This window comes from Callorhinchus milii, unplaced genomic scaffold (assembly GCF_018977255.1).
Source record: "Callorhinchus milii isolate IMCB2004 unplaced genomic scaffold, IMCB_Cmil_1.0 Scaffold2, whole genome shotgun sequence".
Classification (NCBI taxonomy): Eukaryota; Metazoa; Chordata; class Chondrichthyes; order Chimaeriformes; family Callorhinchidae; genus Callorhinchus; species Callorhinchus milii.
The window spans coordinates 114,881,466-114,908,129 of record NW_024704743.1 but is presented as its reverse complement, the minus strand read 5'-3'; the positions used below and the strand labels follow the sequence as shown (position 1 = coordinate 114,908,129).

Genomic DNA, 26,664 nt, shown 5'->3' with positions numbered 1-26,664 from the left:
CCCAGGAAAAAAAATCCAGGACTCTCTAATTCAAAAATGGATGGTCGAGAACTATCACTTCCAAAAGAAACAATCAACGCATTATGTAGTTGATAAAAAAATAGCCAAGAGAAAGGATTGCCACAGTTCCTTTTTACAGTGGCTAAAACAGACCAATAAAACCAATTTGGCCGAGGACATGCAGCTGAGCTGTCAGAGCACAAAGTGGGGATTTAGTAGAATCCAACCATTTAGACATTCACTATTCATGTCTCAGTCTGCCTCCATAGCAATAGACTGTGCTAGGTACCACATTTTACTGAAGTACGTCATACTTGCTACTTTTGGGGCACATTTCATGGAATCTATTTGGTTTTCTTTTGACAGCATAAACATAGGAAAGCTTTGTTAAATGAAATATTACACAGTTCAGTCACAAGGGTACTGAAATATAGAAAATCTTTACAAAACATAATGTTGCACACAATTTGTTTGGGCTGCGGCTAGTAAAGCATGTTCACATATCTTCATGCTTTGTGTCAAACAAACTTAACTGGAGATTGGATTTGTGAACATATAGTCATATACTTAGGGCTTTGAATCCACCTTGATTGGCTTGTACAGAGGTAAGCAGATGCTGCTCAAGCTCAGAACTTCAAACCAACACTCAATGGGTAGGGATGTATGTCCGTGCTTTGGGCAGGAGGATGGTGGCAATGCTCTCACACATTTCACTCCGAGTTGTGCTGCTTACTAAGAAGCTCGCAGGGAGTTGCTGGTGAGAGGGTCAAACTGGCGCTTGTCAGATGTCAAGTGACCAACGAGTGACTATCTTCCTGGTGGTGGGGAGAAGGTAAGTGGGGTCTTTGGCTTGAAGGTGATGTACTTAGCAATGGAATCTTGTAATTGGGTCAACCCTTTGCAGTCTTGGTAATCCAGTTCCTGGGACAAGTGGGTCCACAGTACTCTAAGGCCCATCTGATGATAGCTCAGCCAGCCTGGCTCATCAGAAGGATTTAGAGGTCAAGACTGGTCACTGGGGCAGTGATTCGGCTCTTCCCACTCAGCTCCTGGTAACCGCGGACATCAAAAACCAAATGGGTTGGGTGGTCCTCGCTGGCCAAGCAACTGGACAGAAAAATATCTCAATCTTAATGCAAGCTTTGTGGTTTTTGCTGATTAATCTCCAGTCGTACTCAAACTCAGGGGCTCCCAAACCATGGCTTCACCAACCTTTTTGCATGGCACTTTCCGGAAATAGGTAAGCAAAGTGTATTCCTCCACAGAAGAAAATGATTCCATTCCAGACAAAATTACATTTCCACATTTAGGAAGCATACATACATGAAACTCTCAATATGGTCTGGATACTCCATCATTGTGATGAGTTTCCACATGTATCAGACCCCACTACCAGCACCTTGGTAACTTCATTGTGTGACTGGCTATTATGCAAATTTTGGAAAAGGATTTTTAAGTATTTCATAAAACACATTATGTTCAGTGCTTCACCTACAAATACAATATTCAAAGAGAAGGCAACTCATTCCCTGACCAAAGAGGTTGGGGCAGATGGGAGGAGAGAGAAGTCTAACTTCTGAGATCATTATCAATAAAACCATCTTCCTGGAGTATGGGGTTAAGATGGGGCAGTGCGACACGTTTCACTGAGAGAAAAAAAACAGAATTCTTGTACCTCATGCCATGAATTTCCCAGGTAGTTGCCATCTGTGTGAGCCACGGTGATGAGGGTTTTGATGGTATCAATGTTCTTTTGTTTCATTTCAGTGATGCCCGAACTGGCTGTCAGTAAAGTAAATCGGGCTAGAGCCTGGACATAGGCATCTCTTTCAAGCTGTTGAAGCAATAACATTGTTTAATGATCATACAGTGTCCGTGGGGGACACTTTACTTTGATGATCAGTTAACTTTAAACCATGTATACCAGGGGAGGTGCTAGAGGTAGTCGAGCAGGATAGCCTCAGTTCTTTTGACACTGATTTGGAGAGTTAAAGCTCATCCAGCGCTTGATATCTGGACAGGTAAAGTAGTGGTCAACAGTGTCAAAGGTGGCAGCAAACTTGAGGAGAAGGACGCACAGGAAGCCTTGGTCACATATGGATCTTAGTCAATATAGATTTCTTGGTCTGGTTTGGATACTCTTCAGCATGGGGATGGGTTTCCATATATGTCAGATACCCAGCTGACCAAAAAATAAATCAGACAGATGTTGGTGATTTTGACAGGGCTGTCTCTATACTGTGGGTGGGGTAGACAGATTGAAAAAACTCAAACATGGAGTAATGGGAGGCAGTGATGTTTTGAGAGATTCCAAGCATATTACGAGTACATTACAAGTATGCTAGAGATAATACCCTAAGTTAAGGGGCAGCTATCTTTTTAAGGATAATAATATTCAACAATCAAATCATTTAGTTTTACACAAAGGACAACAAAATCTGATAAATTGATTAGAGAAGGAAGCCAGGAAGAGGTAGGAGCCTAAAAGCCCCTATAGGCTCCCAAACATCCTGGTCAATTCATGTGAAAATTTTTTTTATTCAGGGCATATTAATGTTCTTAGTAAAAGAACTTGGAAGAAAAAAATGAAATCTGTTACATTCATAGTACAACTGAAATCAAATACAAGTAAATTAATATCAGGCGTTAAATGTAAAGTTTGTTCCATCTCAAAATCAAATTCCAGTGGATCAGATTCTACAATGATTTGGATAGCTCTTTTAAAACAGCAGGCACAGACACGATGGGCTGAATGGCCTCCTTCTGTGCTGTATAAAATTCTATGAATATCAAACTGTTCTTTACAAAAATCGCAAATAGAAATCTTTGTTTTTATAAAAACAGACAAAATAAAAACTTCTAATTTACATGAAATACTTTTATTGTTATTACCTGAATATTGAAGATACAGGCTGTCCGGATAGCACAGCGTATGCCCTCCAGACAGAGAAAGGCCACGTCTGTGTCATCACAGTCTTGCAATCCCACACTGAAAGCTGCCAAAAAGGGTGTCCAAGCCAACTATAAACAGAAACATTTTCTCCAATGTAGATGTGCAAGAAAAGGTAGACACACTATTCTGTAAGCTAAATATCTGAACCCAAACTATTTCTAGCACCTTTAAGATGTGGCCAATAAAAAATATAAATGTAAATGTAATTTTTTACATTAAGATCAGACCTTTCCATACATATTAAAAATGTATGGAACTTATTGAAGCTAGAGCACATCAGCAAAAGAAAAACAGTTAGGACCATTAAAGGGAAGGGAAAGGATTGAGAGAGAAAAGGAAGGTATTTAGGTTTGTAAAATGATAAGAGTTATGGAAAATATAGATCTAAACAGGCTATTTGTAATGGAATTTTAGAACATGAACGGAACAGTATTAAGTCTCAAGCATAATTTCATTTTTAAGCATAGATACAACATATTTTGTCAAAGAGTATTAACTATATGGAGAATATATTTTGAAGAAATAATTAATGCTGCTTTCATGAACTATTTTAGAAAAAGAGAATCAGACATCTGGTTAGGAAAGGGATTAAGGTTTCTAAGGATTATTATAAGGATAATCACAGTTGACCATAATATTATGGAACGCAATGGTTTCTGAACAGCTTGGGACCATCAAAATGTCACATCAATGTTGTTCCAACATAACATTTTATAAAATATTAAATATATATTCTGAAGGCTAACTCTATTTACTTTGGGGAGCAGAGGGAATTAAAAAAAGCTAAAGAGCTTTGGTAGAGTTCATGATAAAAGTAGATTTATTGGGCATGATGGGCCAAATGTATTTTTCTTATTCCTTACTGTTCAATCTTCCTAATTTTATCTGCAAATGTCTGACAGAACTTAATTAGCTCATGAAAATCCATGGCATTTCTGCAAAATCTTTGGCATAGACACACGGACATTGTGTTAAATATGCATGGTGTTATAAAAGCAGCAACATATTTATAGAGGTCTTATGCAGATAAAAGATTTATTGAAAGTGGTTTACAACAACAACATTGCATTTATAGAGAGTCTTTCACGTCGGGAGGACGTCCCAAGGTGCTGGACAGTTGGGTCGGGACCCGAGCAGGAGGGAATTGGTCAGGGGGAGGGAAGGGAGGGAGCGAGGAGGGGGTAGAGAGTCGAGAGGGGAGCTGAAGGCACGGTCGAAGAGAAAGGTCTAGAGACCGGCCTTGAAGGAGGAAAGGGAGGAGGCGGCGAAGGCACTGGGGGATAGAGTTCCAGAGCCTAGGGGCTGAGAGGCTGAAGGCCCGGCCACTGATGGTAGGGCGGTTGGGGCGGGGGATGTGGAGCAGCCCGGAGCCAGAGGAACAGAGGGTACGGGCAGGTAAGTAGGGGGATAGTAGGTCGGAGGAGAGTTCCCGTAGTCCAGCCTTGAGGTGATAAAGGCGTGGACCAGTGTTTCAGCAGCGTGAGGGGTGAGGTAGTGCCATAGTCTGGCGATGTTCCGGAGGTGGTGGAAGGTGGTGCCAGTTGTGGCGCGGATGTGGGGAAGAAAGGACAGCTCAGGGTCGAACAGAACACCGAGGTTCCTGATTCCTGGTTTACTGAACAGGGGACATCAGTTCAAGTGCCAGAGCTTGGCATGTAAACNAAAAAGCTGCAAGGCCAAACTGTAGCATTGGCTGTCATTTTAATCCAATTTCCAACCATCCATTTGGAAAGGTGTTGGTTTGCTTCATTGTTTTTTTAGGGGAAACCGTGTGAGGGGAATGGCAAAATGGACTGGCTTGTCCTACAAGAAATGCACTTCTTGCAAGTTGATGGTGGAAGAGAATGGCCTGGGATTGTGGGTCAGTCTGTTTTTTTTCCATTTTGGAGGGTACATAATGATACGGTTACCGCATTTGAGTGGGAGAAGAGGTGAAATGGGTACAACAACAACAACAAGATTCCATTTATAAAGCGCCTTTCACGTCAGGAGGACGTCCCAAGGCGCTGCACAGTTGGGTCATGACCCGAGCAGGGGGGAAATGGTCAGGGTGAGGGGAGGGAGGGAGCGAGGAGGGGGAAATGGTCAGGGTGAGGGGAGGGATGGGAGGGAGCGAGAAGGGGGAAGAGAGTCGAGAGGGGAGCTGAAGGCTCGGTCAAAGAGAAAGGTTTTGAGACCGGCCTTGAAGGAGGAGAGGGAGGAAGCAAGGCGAAGGCACTGGGGGATAGAGTTCCAGAGCCTCGGGGCTGAGAGGCTGAAGGCCCGACCACCAATGGTAGGGCGATTGGGGCGGGGGACGTGGAGCAGACCGGAGTCGGAGGAACGGAGGGTACGGGCAGGTAGGTAGTGGGATAGTAGGTTGGAGAGGTAGGAGGGAGCAAGGCCGTGAATGGCCTTGTAGGTGAGGATGAGGATCTTGAAATCAATCCTCTGGGGGATGGGGAGCCAGTGGAGGCGAGCGAGGGTGGGAGTGATGTGGTCCCGAAGCCTGGTGCGAGACAGTACACGAGCTGCAGAGTTCTGAATGACCTGCAGCTTGTGGAGGGAGGTGGCAGGAAGGCCGGCGAGGAGAGAGTTCCCATAGTCCAGCCTTGAGGTGACAAAGGCGTGAACCAGGGTTTCAGCAGCGTGAGGGGTGAGGTAATGGCGTAGTCTGGCGATGTTCCGGAGGTGATGGAAGGCGGTGCCAGTTGTGGTGCGGATGTGAGGGAGAAAGGACAGCTCAGGGTCGAACAAAACGCCGAGGTTCCTGACTGGCTTTGAGAGGTGGAGAGTGCAGCCTTGGATGCTGATGGTGTTGGCGCCTGAGGTGCGGAGGCGCTGACGCGAACCAATCAGGAGGGCCTCGGTTTTTCGCACGTTGAGCTGAAGAAAGTTGTCTCTCGTCCAGGACTCGATGTCGGACAGGCAGGCTGTCAGGACATCGGTGGTCGTGGAGTTGAGAGTAGAGGAGGAAAGGTAGAGTTGGGTGTCATCCGCATACATGTGGAAGTTAACTCCATGTCTGCGGATGATGTCGCCAAGGGGGAAGGGTAGAATGAATTTAAAATTTGCTCACAGAAGGAAGATTAGAAAGTGATAGGGTTTATTTGAACATCAACAAAGACACTTAGCAATATATGATTCCAGCAGGAATGAATGACTTACTTTAAACATTGGCCTAACATGATCCAAGTGTGTAGCACTGGTAAAAGGTGCCTGTACATGGCTTACAGCCTCCATGAGGGCTTTAGCGGTTTTCGCCATTTGCTCCATCTCCAGGTTATATAAAAGTCTGCGCTGTTTCTCACTGGCTACATCTGCAAGCATCGAGAGGAGCACAATTCCATGTAATACAAGGTATACATCTTTGCAAAATTACCAACATATATTTTACTAGGATTCATTTGTTGGAGAGTAATGGATTCCTGGAAGCGATTACAAGGCCGTAAACTCAGATGGATCCGATGATTTCAAACTGCAGAAGCAAAGCTTGAATTGGTCGTTAAATATCATCTGGACCCTAAAGTCAGACCACAGATTTGAAGCTACTTCAGGATTTTTTTCTCCTCTCCACCCCCCGCTCCCCCTTCCACAAAGCTCAAACTTGCTTTATTCCATTTCAGTGGCTTTTATCAATGGCTGTGAATGTCAAGTTGAATGCAGACAGCCTGCAGATATTCCGTCTAAATGATGGAAGACAACACCCACACTGAAGAATCAACAAAACTGGTAAATACTATTTTTGATTAAAAATAATCCTTGCATTTGATATAGCGCTTTTCACTTTGAACTCAGGTCTCTCACTTGCAAAGCGTGTATTACTGTACCACTGAGCTTAACAATTCATTAATGGGAAGAAATAGGTACAATATTTTAAACCTAGAAGAATGCAACACTCATAAAATCATGGTCTTCAAGGTTTTGCAAAGTATCTATGAAGCAGTGCAAATGTGGTGAGAACACAAAACGCATGCAAGGAAATAACACGTGAATTATTCAGAACATAAGCAAAGTAAGGGATGAGAAAACGCTATTCAGCCCACTGAAACTCATCCTCTATTACATTAACTCTTTCATCATAACAGAAGAGCAGGAGGTAATGTTAAATTTATCCTAGATATCGGTTAACCCAAAGTTGGAATATTGCCGAGAATTTTGGTCGTCCCATTTTATAAAAGAAAGACCCATGGAGAAGGGTGCAATAGAGACCCACAAGGATAATACCGAGGATTAGAAATTGTCTTTACATGGAGAAAGAAAAATGTCAAGACGAATCAAGCATAAGAGGCTATACTGACAAAGTAATAATTTTTCTATTTGATATAGTGCCTATAAAATAACAAAAGGTCTCAAATTGCTCTCTAGGTAATTGCTATCAAGGGTAGAGATGATATTTGTAAGAAAATCCAGCATTCCAATCACAAATTACCCAACAATCCACACACAGCTATAAAGTGAATTAGCAATTCATCTGGAGGATTGATGTTCAGGACAAAAGGACAAACATCCATTTCTTTTTAAATAGTGTCATGAGATATTTGATGTTCACCTGCCTAGGTGGACCAGATGTCAGTTAAACAGTTCATTCAAATGATGGCATCTCTGGCAATACAGTGTTTCCCAGTCCTGCACTGGTATGGCAGACTAAATTATAAAATGTGGACAGACTTAAATAACTGGCACCATATTCATATGAATGAAGCTCAATAAGGCCTTTCTTGTCCAAGAAGAAGATTGAACTCAAAAGGCCAGTTTTATTCACTTCCCCTGGTTTACATCTGAAGCCAGCATTTTGGCTTTCAAGCAGTTTCTCGACTAAGAAAAAGAAGCCTCAAAATGTCAACAAAAGATAAAATTCCTGACCGTAATGAGGTCTTTGCAGGCTTTCAGGATCAGTATTTTACCATTTAAAACATTTTTTTCATAGGGAATCCCATAACTTCAATCACAAACTGCAGCATCTGATTTACAAATGTCAACCTCAATAATATATTAAACGTGTGTGTGGTGTGTGTGTTGTGTGTGGTAGGGTGAAACGAAGAAATGTAAGACATGTGGAATGTAAGACATTCCAGCTATTTTAAAATATTCCACCCTTGTGGAGGATATTAGGCCTTGTTCAGCAGGCTGTTTAAAACTTTAAACAATAAGAAACTCTTCCAGTGATGTAAGCCTCACTTGGCTTGACAGAACAGAGAGTAATAAGTGATAAAAGCAATTTCACGAGAAGCTTTCACCATGCTACCTCAATGATAATGTTGTGATTCACAAATGGCTATAATGCTCAGCATAATTTATGTTGAAAATTGAGACTTCAAGCTGATCAAAGCACTCTGCACAGCCTTAGGCTTTTTATCAGCTCTGACCCCAACTATCAGAATAAACAGTTATAATCATAACAGATTTGCAAAGTGCAATGCCACAAAGGATTATTTAAAATGCTTCTCATGCTCAGCAACTTTAGAATAACCGAACAAGTTTAAATAGCTTTTTTTAAAATCAAAGATTCTCTGTAACAAGTTTTAGAATTTATGCTTATAATCTACAAAATTTTATTTACGAACTGCTTTCAAAAATGCCTCATATTGTCTTCTTCCACCAGGTTTGGAGTTTAATGCTACTTCCACCTCTGTTACTTTCCTAGCTACATTTCCTCATAGATTTAAACTAAAAGCATTACCTTGGTTGTAAGAAAGAAGAAAGCTTTCCAGATAGATATTAGGTGAAACACGTCCTTGTAAAACTGCTTTCAAGGTAATGTAATAAGAATAGTCATGTGACAAAGGATTAAAGGTTACTGATACCAAACTTCAACTTACTGTGCTTAGAAGATTTAATTGCTAACTCTTTTGTCTCCTTCATTGAAATTTTCTTTCCTGCTATTTCATCGTAGATAGCCGATAGATACTCTTCAGGCAGATCTTTACTATCATTGATTCCTCTGTTCATCTTAATATACTGTTCTTTTGTCATTTTGTTCTTAACCTATTTTGGATCAAATCAAAAGAAAGCAACATTTGAGAATCTCATTGAAACCCTGTTGGTAAAGCTGCTTCACAATCTGGGGTTTTGCTGTTTGTGCAATAAAAATGTGACTATTGTCAAAACATGCCTTAAAATTCTGAGTGAGTAGCTCGAATGGCGACTCAGTAATGGTTGTACTAATCCACACAGATCAGCAAAACACCAGATTCAATCGCTGCACTGAGCTGAGTTAGCCACCTCTGTTGGGACTGCAGTGTAACATGGGCGCTCAGTGAAGATGTCGATTCTTGCTCCTCATCACTATCCACTGACCTCTCTGGTGTTTATTACCTGAGTTTAGAATTGCACTCAATTGTGATATGCCCACTGAGTGCAATAACTGCTTTTTTACGTGTATTTGTAGGTGAAGGATTGTTTCACAGTGAAGGTATTGAAAACAAAATTTCCTTTTCAGTTACTGATGTGGTAAGCTAATGGTTACTGAAGGCTACAATACAAAAACTCTCTGCCAACACTTCAAATAAAGTGAATTAGAGGTTGCAGCGAAAGTCATGCTAAGTTACGCTATGTTAACCTGTTTAATTCACAATTTCTCTTTGTACAATTAGGTAGCAGTGAAGCTGATTAATAGAACCTAAAAGTGTCAAGTGTGAAAAGTACAATATTTCTCTTTTTTGTATGCCTTACCTGTGAACTGTGAAGATCGGTGGTTAGCATGATTATTGAATATGCCAGTACATAAGCTGTGTCTGCACTGGCAAAAAGTGTTTGTCTGAAACAGGAAAATATAAAATAAATTTTACACAAACTTTCATTATTGCAAGATCTTTGTTAAATGAATCTGCAGTTAATATGGTTTTATAAGAATCATTGCATAAATTACCACATAAAACACTTATGGCAATATATTTTCTTGATTGAATATTTCTCGATTCATGCCATAAATGGTTGGAGAATCTAGTCTGGTGGATGATGGTTTCGGCTGCACGAGGGGTGAGGTGGTGATAGAGGTGGGTGATGTTGCAGAAGTGTAAGAAAGTAGACTTATGAAAACCCAGAAATAAAAGGTTTAAAGGAAAGCTGAGGGTCAATCAAAATACCAAGATTGTGCATTGAATTAGTGATTTAAAATGAACAACCAGGAAGGTTGAGCTGGCTGGTCCCACAAGCGAGATGGCATTAGTCGAAATAGTAATAGATTACCATTGGTCAACAAGTTAGTAATTAGAGGACGCAAAGTTACGGTAATTATAAAAAAAAGTGAAAGGGGAAGTTAAATTATTTATGCAGAAGGTGGTGAGAACTTGGAATTCTCCAACTCAAACCATATAAATCCATTGAAATGAAAATTAGATAGATTGTTGAAGAGACTTATTGAAGCGTCTCCAGATTGAGCTAATTAGCGGTCTTAGCTTATTGGAGAATAACACAAGCACAGATTTGATGGGCCAAATGGCCCTTTTCTGTGCTGTAACATTCTATATCAGGCTAAATACTTAAAAATTACAACTCACCCTTGGTTACACTCGAGGTATCTAGCAGCAAATTTCTCCATCAATCGATCAATTTTTTGAGCTTCTCCTGGTAGGCGGAAGCCCTCCAGGAACATACGGAGAGCCGAGACAAAATCTTTTGATGAAAAGTCCAACTGGTCCACATAGGCATACATGACTTCTTTATTAAACTTGTCATTATCTCCAACAAACTCCCCTACTTGTGTCTACAAAACAGAAGGAATTATAGTTCCACTGAAAGCTTGTACATATTAGATGAAAATTATAAAAAATATATAAAATATGCAAGGGAATTATTTAAATTAGTGGAGTCCTGTAGCTCAGTGGTTAGAGCACTCGCTTTGCAAGCGAGAGACCCGAGTTCAATTCCAGGCAGGGCGAAACCTTAGGCAAGTTTCCTTATGCCACACGCCTAATAATAATCCCTCCAAAACCAAAAACAATAATAAATTGGTCATTTTTAATCTACGACTGTTTGTGGGACATTGCTGTGCGCAATTGGCTGCCGCGTTCGCCCACAAATATACAGTTAATTCACTTTACAGTGTGTTCTGTGAAGCGCTTTGGGACGTCCTCCTGACGTGAAAAGCGCTATATCAAATGCAAGGATTATTATTAAAGGCTGACCTACCTATTAAGACATTGGGTTATTGAACGAACAATGAATAACTTGGACTATTATAAACCTGCCTTATTAGCCACTCTCACCCAAAGAGGTTTTCTTTATGATTATCATCTTATCAACTTCAATAAAGTGAAGAGTTAGTGAACTCACTAAATGAAACCTCATTAATGGAACAGTTTATTGATCATGCCATGAAGCAGCTGGAGGCTGTGTGGTCATGTTTTGATTTATATGTAATCCACACAAAATTTCAGGCGTATTACATACGCTTGCTATCCAAATCAAAGGATTGCATAATTTTTTGATGCCGAATATGATATTCCCTGTGACCAATGATTTTTTCAACTTGTACATATTGATTTTCGTTATTTGCCCCTGCTCCCAATTTGATGGCACATTTCCCATTTGTAATTGCAGGCAGTGAATCATGCTGGGAACTTCCTAAGGCACTAATTGCTTCAGTATCTTAAGTCAAGTGAGCCTGCAAAGCAACCAAGATAGGCTAATCAATCATGAGGCATAATAATCCTTGCAATTGGATATAGCACCTTATCACATTGTCACGACATCTCAAAGTGCTTCACAGGAATTTTTTTTATTGTAAAGTGTAGTATCTGTGTACTTTGTAGGCAAATAAGGCAGTCAATTTGTTAACAACACTGTCACAAACAGCCAATCCTGATGTGGAGTGTCAGCCTGGATTATGATCTTAAAGACCCAACGTGGGGCTTGAACCTTCCGGCTCAGAAGCAAGACTGCTACAAACTGAGACAGGCTGACACCCTTCACAGCCAAACTCAAAGCATTCTTCAGGCACAAGTGTTTCAGCAAAAATCTAAAGATAATGATGAAGAGAAAACCATGACCAATTTTCCTCTTTGGTCCATGGGTGTTGGGGGCAATTATAGACCCGCACTGATAATCAGGTGATCTTAGTACATACTGGGATAAAACCTGGAACCTTCCTGATTTGGGCACGTCAGTTCTACACTGGACAGTGATATTTTGGAAAAGCAGGTTTTTTTTTCAAAATTAACTTACAGAAACCAGTATCACACAGGGCTTCTTTCAGATTCTAGAGGATACTAAACTGCCTCATCGAAAATTGTCCAAATGGAAAAATAAGTATTTTCAATTTTCCAATGTCTGCCAACTATGAATTTATATTTTAATCCAACTCTGTATGGAACAAGCATAACAAATTCATAACATTATAAATAAGCCACCATGATCTGTATTATATCATCATTGGTACTGAATCTACTGCTAATGGCATGTTAAAATGCCTTTTTTTTTCTAAAGAATAGTCCATAAGATATAGGAGCAGGAGTAGGCCATTCAGCCCCTTGAGCCTACCCCACCATTTAATAAGATCATGGCTGATCTTCCAACCTAATTCCATTTACCTGTCCTATCCCTATATTCTGTAATCCCTCTATCCTTTAGAATATTTCTCAAAACATGAAAAAGTAGAAACATTCATAGAAACTCCGCAAGACTTGTAAATGTGTTTATTTACATTTGAGCACTAACTCTCCTACAATCTGACCCAGTTTCCTTTTTTCTTCCTTCCCATCTGCTTGATGAACTCCACTAGCACTGTCTGTTCAATCCACAAGAGATCTGCAAAGTGAAAGAGCCCACATCTTTTCCTGGTCTCCAATCAGAAAGCAAACATCAGACTGCTGAAACTCCAGTCAGTAAATAAACCACAGTAAATATTACATGAATATCACCATATCCATTTTTAATCGAACCATTTTTAAGCCCTTGTAAGAATTTTTTTTCTTTTTCCGGTCTCTCAAAAAGAGAAAACATCTAGACCTTAAAACACAGAGGCTGAAGTAAAACTCATTTGAACAGAGATTGGCAAGTTTAGGTATATTGTAAAGAAACTGAGAACGTTTATTTTAATTCTCCCCATTGTAATTTAATATCTTACCGTGTCTAATCTTTCTTCCTGATGTAGAAATTGGGCAATATCCTCAGGTGTCGTGCCAAGCATCCCTTGCTCCTGTAGGTACTGTATACCCTTCTTTGGTTTCTTATTAAATCTGTATAAATGCGAATATAAATTTCAAACTTGGAACACACATATGGCACACAGATCCTTCTGTAACTGGTTTACTAAATATATTGTCATTTACAAATTAGTGGTTTGAAATGATTAACATCAAACTTCACATCTTCAAAGGAAAATATATATTTTGTTTCTCTTAATATTTCCGCTACCTGTTAGGACTTTGACAAGCAGGATACACGTGCAAAGATAAGAGTATCTATCTTAATACCTTCATCTTTTCATAATAATCCTTGTGTTTGATATGCCCCCTTATCACTTAAACATCTCAAAGTGAATCAGAGATTCACTGTAAATTGTACAACTGTAAAGTGTTTTTGAAGGCAAACTCAGGAGCCATTTTACACACAGCAATGTTCCAAAAACAGCCATGAGATGAATGATCAATTTTATCTGGGGGAACTGTTGGCCAGAACACTAGGAGAAACTCCCGTTTCTGTTCAAATAGTACCATCGGATCTTCAGCATCCAACTGAACAGGCAAACAGGATTTTGGGTTAATATCTCATCTGAAGGATGGCACCTGACAATGCAGCACTAGAATATGACATGGGGTTTACATCAGAACCTTTTGTCTCAGTGGTAAGAATATTACCAACTGAGGCAGGGAGACATGTTTCCTAGTTTCTTATATTTTTATACTTGCCAGTAAATAATTACATGAAATAAAGGGAGCCTCCAAAATTCTAATTTACATATCTATTCAGTTCCTGTTATCAGACTTACAACTCAATTCCTTGTTCGATGATTTCTTTTTGCTGCTTCAAAACCTCGTATTGTTCGGGGTTGTCTGCACCGGATGTCTGAGTACTATAGCTGCCAATCCCTGACGATGCTGTAGAATCCAAGGAATTTATACTCCCATATCGGTTTATTGTTTCGGGATGCTTGTTTTCATTGTTGTCTTGCTCTGAAGTTTTTTCTTGTCCTGCATCCATATAAGAATAAAAATGAACTCAGAAATCTGGTCGTCTATTCACCATATGTAAAAAAAATCTATTCAAAATTAGATAGTTTATTACTTCCAACTAGAATGTCAAGTTTTCAACCACAAGAAAGGAATAAGCCCAGTACTGTTCTACTTGCATTGTTTAGATTCTTACAGGGGTGTTGGGTAGCTTATTGTTAATGTTCAATGATTTTATTAAATATTCAATCCAATGGAAAACAAACCATTAACATCTCCATGATGCCAATTTCAATCCATAAGATAACATCAGAAAGTATGACTGAATAATTCATCACTTTCTTTAGGATGGTGCAATGGGTCTAATTGTGATCTGACAAACTGGACTTAACTAAGAATTTGAGTGACAGTAGTTATGGGACTTTTATCTTGAATTTCTAGTTGTAAGTAAAGAGTTCAGAAATGTGAATTACAAACACTGTTACCACCACATTTTCCCCATAATGGTGCACCACCAGACCAAAATTATTGGATATTATTTAGGCTCAAAACACTCAAATTATTAGGAATTAGAAATCATTTTATAAAAAGATTTGTAAATAGCAGAGGTCAAAGCATCCCAAGAATAATTAAAATATACAATCGTAAAATTCTTTAATTTATGAATGAAACCATCCTCATTAAATTAGTCTTTGTCTGTTGAATCAAATACAAAAAACATTAAACTACATTGTTGATAATCTAATTTTCAAGCATTTATTTCTAACAGAGCAAGACAATTTTTTACTAGGTTGGAATTATAATGGAACAATAGTGTAATCCTCTGTCATGAGCAACGGACGGAAAAGTAAAATAATGACAAGATATATGGCCTCAATTAACATAGCAAAAAAAAGTAACTTTGTTAATCTTCAAAATATTTGAAGCTTTTTAAAGTTAGACTAGGGTAAGCCTTTTAAACTAAATCAGCAAAAAATGTATGTATAAACTACTGTCAATCTAAGCAACTATGTCCTTTCTATTCCACTACATCAGCTAATAAAATTAATAACAGTGCACAAAACTAGAAAACCCACTAAGTCAAAACTATGCGACACTCCCATACACACTAATCTTATTGAAGTTGTCGAAAGCAACACNAAAAGGTACACTTTACATACCTGCCCTTCCTGATTAAGATAGCCATAAAATAGTAAAATATGGATTTCACATTAAAAACAATTTCGCCTAACTAATCAGGTATGAATTTATATTTAAAATGGCTAACTATTTACTGTAGTTAAGGCACACAATGCACAAGCCATATTTTACGGTTTATTTTTTTTTCATTATCCTTGAAGTTGGGCATAAAAGGAATGGCATAGAATGTACGTCATAAAAAATTACGAAAGTACCTAAAAATAAAAACAAATCTACGCTCATAAAACAAGGTGGAAAAACTAATGTCAAAGGAGACAGAAGATATGTCGTATTTAAAGGAGTCAGCAATTCACATACTGAACTCACAAAGCAAAAATATATTTCTCTGGATACATGTCATTATGAAACCCATTTTGCTCATGTGTGAAAAACCTGAACTAAGTGGGGAAAGCTAAAATCTTATTCAAAAACGGCTTTCCATATTTACCCGAAGAATTTTTCATTTTATTTTAAGCACCAAAAAATCCTTAAATCTGAATCTAAAAGTATATTGCATTTATATTGTTACGATGTGCTCACAAATTGTCAGTTTGGGATCTGCTGCCATACGTGCAGTATAAATGGAAACTCAAGACAGTCAAAATTGCAGTCAATTGGAGGAGGTTAATCCAAGAGATGGTTTCAGAAGCAATAGTTCACACCTCTATTCTATAAAATTGCATTGGGCTCATTCCAATTAAGGGGCCTGCCTGTTGTAACATTTAAAATAAATCTGATGTCAGTATTTGTTTTCTTCATCTACAATTGAAATCAGAGAAGAGCAGAAAGTATAAGTAGGGCTTCACGCTCTACATCACCATATTACGTTTTGCAGTACCAGGTTATTAAAACCATCTTTGCTGCTTAATTGTAGCAATGTGTGAAACCATTTCATCTTTAAAATTTAAAAAATTCAGATAAAAATCTGTTTGCTTTCTCTGTAGATACGTTTATTAAAGTACAATTTATTAGCTTAAAAACTTATTTGATGCTGAAAATAAAGGAAGCAACAATGCTTAACACCCAAGTTATGTTGCAAGATGATTTTAAATTCAGCAATTTAAACATTTAACTTTTAGTTCACAAACACATTTGATAATTACTTTGCTTCCTGTGTCTAGGGGCATTTTTTTCCTTTTTTATTAAAAAGACTCACAAAATGACAAATATCAATCTTACCAAGACTGGTCTGAGAGTTTGGATTCACGTACAGGTCTCTACTCCACTCCACCATACACTTCAAAATTGATACCAAGCATTCCAAACCCTTTTTCCTCAGACTAAGTTCCTAAAAAGGCAATTTGACAGTGCATCAGACTAGGACAAGATTCACGAAAAATTATAGCCCTGGTTACACGGGGCTCTGAATTTTGACAATGTGAATTATATAGTACCAAGTTACATGCAAAGTGATTTTCACAAGTGGCTCATACATAATACTATATTTTAATCAGGTCATTTTTGTAGCCAAGAGTATGTTGGCAGGTATAATAAAATTCCATTGTCACTAGGTCATTAAGTTTAAGGTTTTCAGTTCACTCACAGGAATACAGAAATAAACAGCAATAATGCTATGCAAAGCTCACAAATTGCTTTATGTAACATTAAACTACTGTGATAATATGTTTACACATAAAATATTAAACACATTTTGTTCAACCGTCATCATTTTTCTCTCATCGTATTCTTAGATACCATTTAAATTTTTTGACTAATCTAAACTTAAAATGAAGTTTCAAATGTTCTACGTACTTTGTCTCAATCCTCCACTTTGGAGATGGAGAGCAACTTTCAAAACAATGGCTCTAAACTAGTTTCAAAAGACAACTGAAAGCCCAGAATAATGTGCATCGCATAAACAGGCGTGGTAATGAAATCATGCGACTATTTCATGAAATGTTTTTCTCTCACATACAGTTTATTCTAGGTGTGTGGAGAATGAAGAAGAAAATTCTTTAACTGGAACCTTAACTAACTTGCAGATGATTTTTATGCATTACCAATTAAAGTTACCTGCACAGACGTCATCCCCAGCTCATGGCTGCCCCGTCCTTGCGCGATCTTGGACAGATCGTTAACCAGTCTCTCAAAGATGTTGGCAGCATTTAAGTCACAATCGTAATTTACATAAATGTCCACCACACTTTGAGCATCTGTAAATTCAACCACAATGAATTTAAATTGTGAAATGGTCCCAATTGCTTCAAAAACTAACGTTTTGAAAAATGAACTCAGAAACCCATACCTGCACATATTCTGGTCAGAGTCTGAATTACCATCCATTTATGATCGAATGAACTTGTAGACGTCTCCAAAATATAAAGAAAAATTTCCTTGAAGAACACCTGGAAGCCAAAAATCAATCATATCATGGAAAAGTGGAGACACAAAGCATAACTTCCCATACCAAGAAAACAGAGAACAATTTTAGTGAAACATCTTATCTAGGACAATGACTACAATAAAATGCAACCTTTATTTATTGTTATATATTTTAATTCAGTGTCCAAGATGGTATGCCTCTTGCCTTCCCAGAACAAGGCTATTGCAAAGAAAATGCGATAGGATCAGGATGCAAAATCTTAATTGGGGAATATTAAAGTATTTGCTTTAGTAAGAACTATTTAGCATCAATTTTAGGGCAGAATTAAGTGAAAACTATATCTGAGCTACAGCCCTTAATATATATTATTACTGTACATACACTCATTGTGAAATAATGCTTTGAAGGTTTTAATTCTGAAATTTCAAACCAGCACAAAATTCAGACGTTATTCAGGTGGCACAAGTTACGTTCACAGCTCAGATACTCCGTGATGAGGTACAAATGCTTTGTTGCCATGGGAAGGCATCAAGTGCATATCAGGAATACAGAAACCTGGGCTGTATTTTGTGGAGTCCTGTAGCTCAGTGGTTAGAGCACTCGCTTTGCAAGTGAGAGACCTGAGTTCAATTCCAGGCAGAGGGCGAAACCTTGGGCAAGTTTCCTTACTCCACACGCCTAATAATAATCCCTCCAAAACCAAAAATAAATTGGTCATTTTCAATCTACGACTGTTTGTGGGACATTGCTGTGCGCAATTGGCTGCCGCGTTTGCCCACAAATATACAGTCAATTCATTTTACAGTGTGTTCAGTGAAGCGCTTTGGGACGTCCTCCCGATGTGAAAAGCGCTATATCAAATGCAAGGATTATTATTATTATTATAAACCTGGTCTGTTTAAATTAGACAGAGGGGGGAAAGGAAACTCCGAGTCACATTAAACCATGCTCTTCCATGCCTTGATAACCAACGTCACAGCAACCTCGTAGAGCTCTCTTGGTTACATATTACAGTATATAGGGGAAGGAAATTCAGGAAAGAGGGGAAGTGGAAAATAAAGATGGATCATCCATAAAAAAAATGATTTTTTGCAAATACCCTTACAATATTTGAGCAATAAAGTAAAAGCAATGAAAAGACCTGCCTTGAAATAATAAACTATTGGATTAGATTGCATATAATAAAAAATATTCATCTGTATAATGTACTGCAAAATGTACAATTACTAAGCATAACAGAGCCTAATGAGGTTAATATTATTCCACATTAATGAACGAGTTAATAATCTCTAAAATTACAATGGTTAGAGTCAGGTAATACTTTACCTCAATCTGCATCTTAAGATGAGTCTTAAAGTTGGAGAGTAGAGTGAGGAAGATGGAAAGTGAAAGCTCAAACACTTCTGGTACTGAGGAGACACCATTTTTTGATAATGCTACACAAAGATACTGTTTTATTGCATTAATGAACATCTCATTTGTTCGAAAGATGGGTCCAGCATTCTGCAGAATTGATAGAAGTAGTTGCAATGAAAGGATCTTTGACCGTAGTTCGTGAGATCTAAAAAAAAGTTTGAATACAATTTTTTTTATATAAAGGTACAAAGTGAAAAGGGAACCTTTTGAAATTTGTCAAATTTATATATTAACATAAGTTTTTGTTTTAATACCACTTTTGAAAAAAGCAGAATTAGAGTGTTTTTACATAAACTAGATAGCAAAAAAAAATTGGTTTATAACCATTGTGCACCCATGTGGTATATGATATGGCATAATAATAATAATTCATTCTTTCCTTCTGGCTATGTTGATTACGATCCTAATTATTAACTTTTTTCCTCCCATTTTTTAATTACAAGTTTGGTCATGAATAAATTTCAAAATATGTCCAGATGAGATACACATTATTCAGCTACAATTACGAATTTACATTCAGAGACATCAGCCTCCTAATGAACACAATCTGCTGGTCCCTCAGAGACCTTGGATGAATACAAACTTTAGAATCCTGCATTAACACTTCAAAAGCTGCAGCTAAAATAGAAAATATGAGGAATTGGGGTAATTTTTATATCCCTCAAGTGGGGTGTCTTAGTAACTAAGTTTAAGCTTCACCTACATGGTTATGAAACCTTCAAATGTATTGAATGTATAACTCCACCATCGGTATTTACTTTATACGTTGCATGCCAGTTAGCAATACTGTTAATTCTCCTGCTTCACAATCATCTTCAACTTATATAGGCAGACGGGACATTAGATTAATGCCTTGACCGGAGGATGGCACATTCAACAATGCAGTACATCCTTAGCACTGTACAGGAGTGTTCTGCCTTGCCTGAGTTCTAAGTTTCAACTTAGGGCTCAAACTCACAACTTCCTGACTCAGAGGCAAGAATGCTGTCACTGAGCTAGGCTGAAACTATGTTCAAAGTAAACTTTGAATAACACCAGCGGTGAAGATACATGATGTAGTTTATTAATGATAATAGGTACACATTATTCAAACAATTTTAGTTAAAAACAAGAGTTCCTTGACAAATTTAGATTACAAAGAAGTATCTGTAATGTTAATTTTATGCAAATACTTCTCCTGTCACTAATCTTCCCCTCCTTGCCGCTCCTTCTCCACTGGCACAGAACCTTCACCCTTCAAAACCACCATCATCACCCCATTCCTCAAGAAAACATCCCTCAACCCCTCCATGCTCTCCAACTCATTTCCAACTTGCCTTTCCCTCCCAAGGTGTCATCCCTTTCAGCTTCAATCTTCCTTTTCCCCAGCTCTCTACAAGTCTTTCAGTCCAGTTTCCACCCAACCCTTAGGACCAAAATTGCCCTGCTTAAAGTCACAAATGACTTTCTCTCTATCTGTAACCAGGTCTCCTTTTGTGTGTCCTCCTGATACTGTGTTTGAAGCTGTTGGCCACACCATCCTTCCCCAGTCTCTCCTCCCTGCTCCACCTCCATCACACTGTCCTTTCCTGATTTCACTCTTACCTATCTCAGCATGTTCACTTCTTCTCCAATGGCTTCTCCTCCCATCCCCATAATCACAAATAGGTACTGGCTTGCTTCATAACCCTGCCCACACCACCTTTAATGGATGAGCCATAAGCCACTCTCAGGAACTTCTCATTGCCCCTTCCCTCCCTGCTTTCAAAATTTACCTTGAGTCCCATCTCTGACTGTGCTTTGGGCCACCTTTCCCCTCTCCTCCCAGCTTGGCTACCAGTCAGTTGTGTGAAGCAGTTCAAGACATCCTCTCGACGTGAAAGGAGCTATATAAATGTAAATTGTTGTTGTTGAACAGTTGGGAGATTATACTACATTCATTCTCCATACCTGCAGTAACTATTTTTGTGTGATCTGAAATACTCCACTGGGACAAAAACCAATGCATTTATGTGAAGAAAATTTAGGATGAGTAAAGCTGTTAAGAATGGATCGTTTAGCATAAATATAAAAATATTTAACACATCTTTGAACATTCACTCTTTATTGGTAAATCACTTAATCTTTTCATCTCACATACTCACTTTGGATCTGGAGGGCCGTCAGAGAGTGGTTTCATGGAAAGTTTACACAGTGATCTAAAGACCAGAAAAGCATCCTTCTGTAGAATGTGGGAGAATTTAGCACTAGTAGGACCTCCTGAAGTGACTCCAGATTCCTTAAAAAAAACAAATTGCTCTTACATAATGGAAACAATATCCATATATACATTATATAATGCAGATCAAAATTTATTCACCATTTCTTTAAAAACTAAAAAAATCTATGAAGTTGAAGCAAACAGGAGGAATTGTATTGGTTTAAATAGTATCGCTTAAAGTGTACAGCTAGTTTCATTATTTCAGTATCCATAATCTGATACCACAGTTCAGTGCTAGAAGTAAGAATGCTTTTTGTTCTGTAAGTTTTCTTTTTCTCTCGCTACTATTGATTTTGAAATGTATTAAGGTATCATTCCAGTACCTTGGGACTTCCTCCCAACTTGAAAGGTGCTATAACAAATGTAATTTTGTATTGTCTAAGGAAAAGCACTTTAGCTAATGACGGAAAATAATTAAAGAGCAATATTTGGAAGGTGGGAACAGGATATGGTAAGAAAGCATCTTTCACTTTTAAACAAAATTGTAAAAAAGTTTTTCTTCATATAATTTATCCCATTTATAACAAGAAAAGACTCTGCAGCTACACATAACAATGTCCCACAAACAGTCAGAAGTTGGATAATCAAATTAACTGGAGCATTGTTGGTCAGACTCCTATCCTCCCGGGGGGAGAAACACCTTTCTCTTTTTGAATAGTGTCTTTAATGTTCACTTAAACAGACAGATGAGACATTGGTTAATGTCTTATCCAAAGGACAGCTCTTCCACAAGACTACACTGGAGTGTCAGCCTAGACTTTGAACTCCAAGGCTTTGTGGTAAGAATATAACTAATAATTATTTCATATGCATTAATATCATTTAGTTGTGCAAATCTCTTAGTTGTGAGCAGGCCTGTGCAGCAAACTTATTTTATTATTTAACTCTAATCCGATTTGTTCATGGTTTGCAATTTTATTTAGGAATGAAATAAATATCTATCCAAAATAAATGTCACACATGACGAAATGAAGCTAGCTTGCATTTTATTTGGTATTACCTGAGTATCACTGGAAGAAACCGACAATCTGTCATCAGGTAACGATGGGGTGTATGACACAGATATTGGTGTCCCTGGTATTCCATTTGAATGAACATTTTCTGTATCACTGACACCCACAGTTTCATCCTCCACAGTGCTCGTTGTGCTTTCAGCACATCCATTCCCATCAGGTTTCTCTCCTGAATTTAGAAAAAGACACCATATCTATTGATTAACTATTTCACCAAATACTCTTCAACAACCACCATACTGGGCTCGTCACTTAGGAGGAAGTGTTACAAGACAAAACGTCAACATCAATTCAGCAACTGGTGGTGAAAAACTGAAAGGAAAAAAACGCAATAATGCAGTTTGGAAACATCCAATAGACAAAGTAGTGATTAGCTGTAAGTAATTTATAATAACTCCAAATTTCACAAGTAACTACAAATTGAGAAATGTTCAGGAACTAAAATCTAGTGAATAACCAGTAGAATCAAAACCTTATCGGTTTAAAGCAGAGAGCTGGCACGAGTCACTGAAATCTGGCTGCTAGTGAATGGGTTTAGTCAAGTTCTTCGCCAAAATAAATGTTTTTCTGGAAGGGAAGGGGAGGAAAGACTGACACTAACTCACGCACCTTCAATTGCACTTATTATTGGCCAATCACCGCAGCATTGAGGATGGTTGTGGAGGAGTCCACAGCCCGCATCGTCCCACCCGCCTAGATGTGTGGTGGGAAGAGGTCCTTTAAAAGGTAGAATAAAAAAGGGGGAAAACGCAGAAATCAAAATAAACAGAAATCATTTGGCAGGGTAAGATGATTGAAATTCATTACCTAAGAGAGATAGAAGGTTTTCTGTTACACAAAATAACATATTTCTAGAGTTTAGTGAAAAAACAGTTCATAATAAAAGCTAATATCCTGATATTCCAGGCCTAACTTTTATTGTCTGAAATTATATTGAAGCTTGCAAGTGACAACATATTTCCATCAAACCACAATTTGTAAGGCTCTACAGAATATTAATGGAAAATAAAGAACTTGTTTTGAAGATATTGTGGCACCCAATGTTTGCAAGAAGCAAAAAGTTTCGGCAGATTAACGTGAACAATGCAAGGTGCTATCTTTTGCTATAGAATCCTCTTTAGTGGTAAATATAGAGCAGTTAGATCTAAACTCGCATTGAAAACACATTATTAAAACTAATGCAACAGTAAAGTAAATGATCTATCCAATCTACTTGGCTACAAGTCAATATATTTATTCCATAACATTCACAACAAGAAGTGAATGCTGTTAAACAGGAGTTTCTTGCTTCCCAGCAAGACCTGACAGCACCACATGAAGAAATCTCCTACTAACTCTTGCCGTCTTCTAAACAAAGGTAAGAAAGTTAAACATTGTAAATGCAACCATTAACAGATGTGCTTTCAACCGTCTGCACTGAAAGTTATAATTACACAAATTATATAGTCGACACACAATTACAATGCATTTTTCTTTTCACATCATTGGACCGAAATAGCACTTCCTGTTATTACCTTCAATTAATTTTCAAGAGGCAAGTGTTCACTGCAGAAAATGGAAAAAAACTAATGTATTGCTCACAGAGCAACAAAGTTGCAGCAAACATACAACATTGATAAAAAGGAGTTTCTAATTTTTTCAAATCAACTCAAAAAGTATGAAATAAAACAAATGCTTATGGTAGTTGTTGGATTAGAAGTTAACTATAGTTAAATATCCATATAATGTTTTGTTTAAAATAACTATTACTAGTGTATAGAAATTTTCAAAAGCAGAAACACCTCTCATCTATGATATGAAACCTCCATAGTAAATGTAATTTAATGAAGAATTTTGAACTAATATGAAAAGTGTAATGAATGAAATTCGAACAACTTCTCAAAAGCTGATATTGTCAAATAATTCCTCAGATTCACTGAACAATACGTCCCCATTGAAAATGTTACCTTTATTCCCTTTCTGCATTGAAGATAAAGCTTGATGTTTAGTTTTTTTAAAAAAAACATTGTCTCCATAGTTTCATTGATTGTAAATAGACTACGTTTAACTATTTCAGCCTTCACACTTTTCAGATTCGTCTATCTGTCTTTTGAAAACTGATGTAACAGTATTTACAGTCTAATTTTTTTATTCTTCTCTCACCTGCTATAATCTTTCTTCCTCTGAACCTTTAACTCCCCATTCTCTTAGTTTGAACTCTCACTTGTTATTAAATTTGCCAATGAGATTAATACTTATGTTAAGTGACAACCTATCTGGACATATCTGCGCAAACTGCAGCGACGAGATCTCTCTTCTCCTTGATCCTCATATTGCCACAGTCGAACATCAAATCAATCTCCACCCCACCCCAAGCGATCAGTTGATCTCATCTTTTCTAGAGATCCTTGCCCACCTCAACTTCCACCAATCTAATTGTTCTCCGAACAGTGTACTTTCTTCTTAAGAATATCAATCGGGACAGAATCATAGTTTTGTTTCATCTTTCTATCCTACTGAACACATCCCAATTTTATTATCGACTCCATACTTTTCATTTGTCAAGTCTCTAGCCACTTACATGAGCAGACTGATATATTTCCTGAATGTTAATTGAAGCCAGAATAAATGCCAGGAGCAAATCCTTCTGACAATAGGGGTCAATTCCTAGCCTTGGATACAGATATATAAGTAGAGACTAAATGGTAAAAAAAACCCACAAAATTCTGCACGCTCTTAGAATTGCCAGAGCCAACTAAATTTCTCCCTTTGAAAAGCAGTTTAATTTAACGGAAGGAAAAAAATGCTCTGGTGATAGAAAAAAAGCAAAGAAATTTGGGGATAAACAAAACAATATTATGAAAACTTACAAAGCACCCATGCACCAAACAAAAACATGAAAAAGAAATCAGATGAAAATGAATACACTACCTCCAACAACAGTGGTCACCAATTCTTGTAGAATGCTCTGTACAATTGCATGTGTATTTTCCTCATATTCAAGACCCTCCCCATCACTGCCACCTGCATTCCCTTTTGGAAAACCTTGTTTAAGGACAGAACACAAAGTACTCAGTACAAACCAACAAGCCAAGACTAAATTACAACAAAAGCAAACATGAATAAGCTATGATTTTGTCCAACAAAAATGGAGATTTAAGGATGATTTTTTTTGTGTCAACTCCTCCAATTTAAAGTTATGTATATTTGGATCTATAATTAATAGAATATTGTAATTTAGAGCAAATCGTATGAAGGAACAGCAAAACACACAGTGGCATCAGCAACTGCTTCCAATGTTTCTATTCTGAAGTTTTGAGTGCTGGTTAGATCATTATACTACTGCATTGTGGAGAGAGTATTATGGGTACTTGGTACCATAATCTCAACAGTAATCCTTGATTTCTTGGGGAATAAAAAAAAATGCCATACCAATATGCATTAATGTTGGTAAATAAAAATCTTCCGCGACCTACGATGAATGTTAATGATGGATTCATGATGAAACAAAATAAAGGCTGGGAGCAAATACAAATTTCTCCAAAGGCACTGCTACATAAAATAGCTCTCATTTTGGATGGAGAAAGGAAACCCTTTTTCTGAAGAATGAACTGGTATTTCTTATCAAATCTGCTGGCAGCAATCCACGGTATAATTTGCTGTCTTCTATTTAGCAGTAGCTTATCTAAGATTTATTTCCAAAGGAAATGAAAGTTTCTTAGATTGACATTTCCGCAAAAGGCCAGTGCTCCGGGTGCACCAATAAGTATACTTCCTGTCAGTGAAAGAAAAGTTAGGTGCCAGATGTAACTTCTTTACTGTAATTTCTTCCTGAGTGAAATTCTGAAAAAAATCTAAAGAAAGACAAATACTGACATAATGTGTATGTCAAGTGCGGTAAAGTGTTAGCTCATGCTATTCCATCCAAACTATCCCGAGGTGGATGCCGGTACAAAGACCTCCCTGCGAGTTTTCTGATGATCAGTACAGCTCAGCAAAAAATTGCGAGAGGATTTTTGGGACGTCCTCCTGACGTGAAAGGCGCTGTACAAATGTAATTTGTTGTTGCCACCATCGTCCTGCCCGGAGCTCAGGCACATATCCCTTTCCATCGACTATGTGGTACAACAAAAGACCCACAAAATTTCTTCTGCTATATTTGCTTGACATTCACAGAAAGGGTCATTCCATTGTGCTTATTTATATAATGGATGTCAATTAAACTGTTGGTTCACACCTGCGCTGTCTTGTTCGAAGTGGTGTCCAACTGTGAGAAACATGTACATCAGCTCTAACAGCAGCCTAATGATTCACCAAAAGGCACTAAATAGGATTGTAGTCCTAGATCTATGAGGTGACCAACAAAATCACAAGAGAGTAATCTGTCCTTTAGTAGAGTATATTAGAACTAGTCTTGCCAGCACATTGAAATCCTGACTAACAAGTAAACACCCTTCCAGCTTATTCTG

The 26,664-nt window shown here is 37.9% G+C and overlaps 1 protein-coding gene across 2 annotated transcripts in view; it reads right to left on the bottom strand.

The window, feature by feature from the left end:
* arfgef1 (ADP-ribosylation factor guanine nucleotide-exchange factor 1 (brefeldin A-inhibited)) overlaps positions 1-26,664 on the bottom strand; it is an 83,999-nt gene that overhangs the window by 30,006 nt on the left and 27,329 nt on the right. Inside the window, exons 7-22 of one of the 2 annotated variants that reach the window (XM_042346786.1) lie at positions 25,127-25,240; positions 22,826-22,933; positions 22,204-22,385; positions 21,088-21,221; positions 18,875-19,109; positions 17,471-17,570; positions 17,239-17,378; positions 16,405-16,513; positions 13,866-14,067; positions 13,002-13,113; positions 10,435-10,640; positions 9,608-9,692; positions 8,755-8,920; positions 6,101-6,252; positions 2,893-3,021; positions 1,676-1,834 (exon numbers count right to left, since the gene is read on the bottom strand). In XM_042346786.1, coding sequence (XP_042202720.1) covers positions 1,676-1,834; positions 2,893-3,021; positions 6,101-6,252; positions 8,755-8,920; positions 9,608-9,692; positions 10,435-10,640; positions 13,002-13,113; positions 13,866-14,067; positions 16,405-16,513; positions 17,239-17,378; positions 17,471-17,570; positions 18,875-19,109; positions 21,088-21,221; positions 22,204-22,385; positions 22,826-22,933; positions 25,127-25,240 — 2,333 coding nt within the window. The remainder of the gene's footprint in view (positions 1-1,675; positions 1,835-2,892; positions 3,022-6,100; positions 6,253-8,754; positions 8,921-9,607; positions 9,693-10,434; positions 10,641-13,001; positions 13,114-13,865; positions 14,068-16,404; positions 16,514-17,238; positions 17,379-17,470; positions 17,571-18,874; positions 19,110-21,087; positions 21,222-22,203; positions 22,386-22,825; positions 22,934-25,126; positions 25,241-26,664) is intronic. The other variant, XM_007886887.2, reaches the window with a different exon arrangement.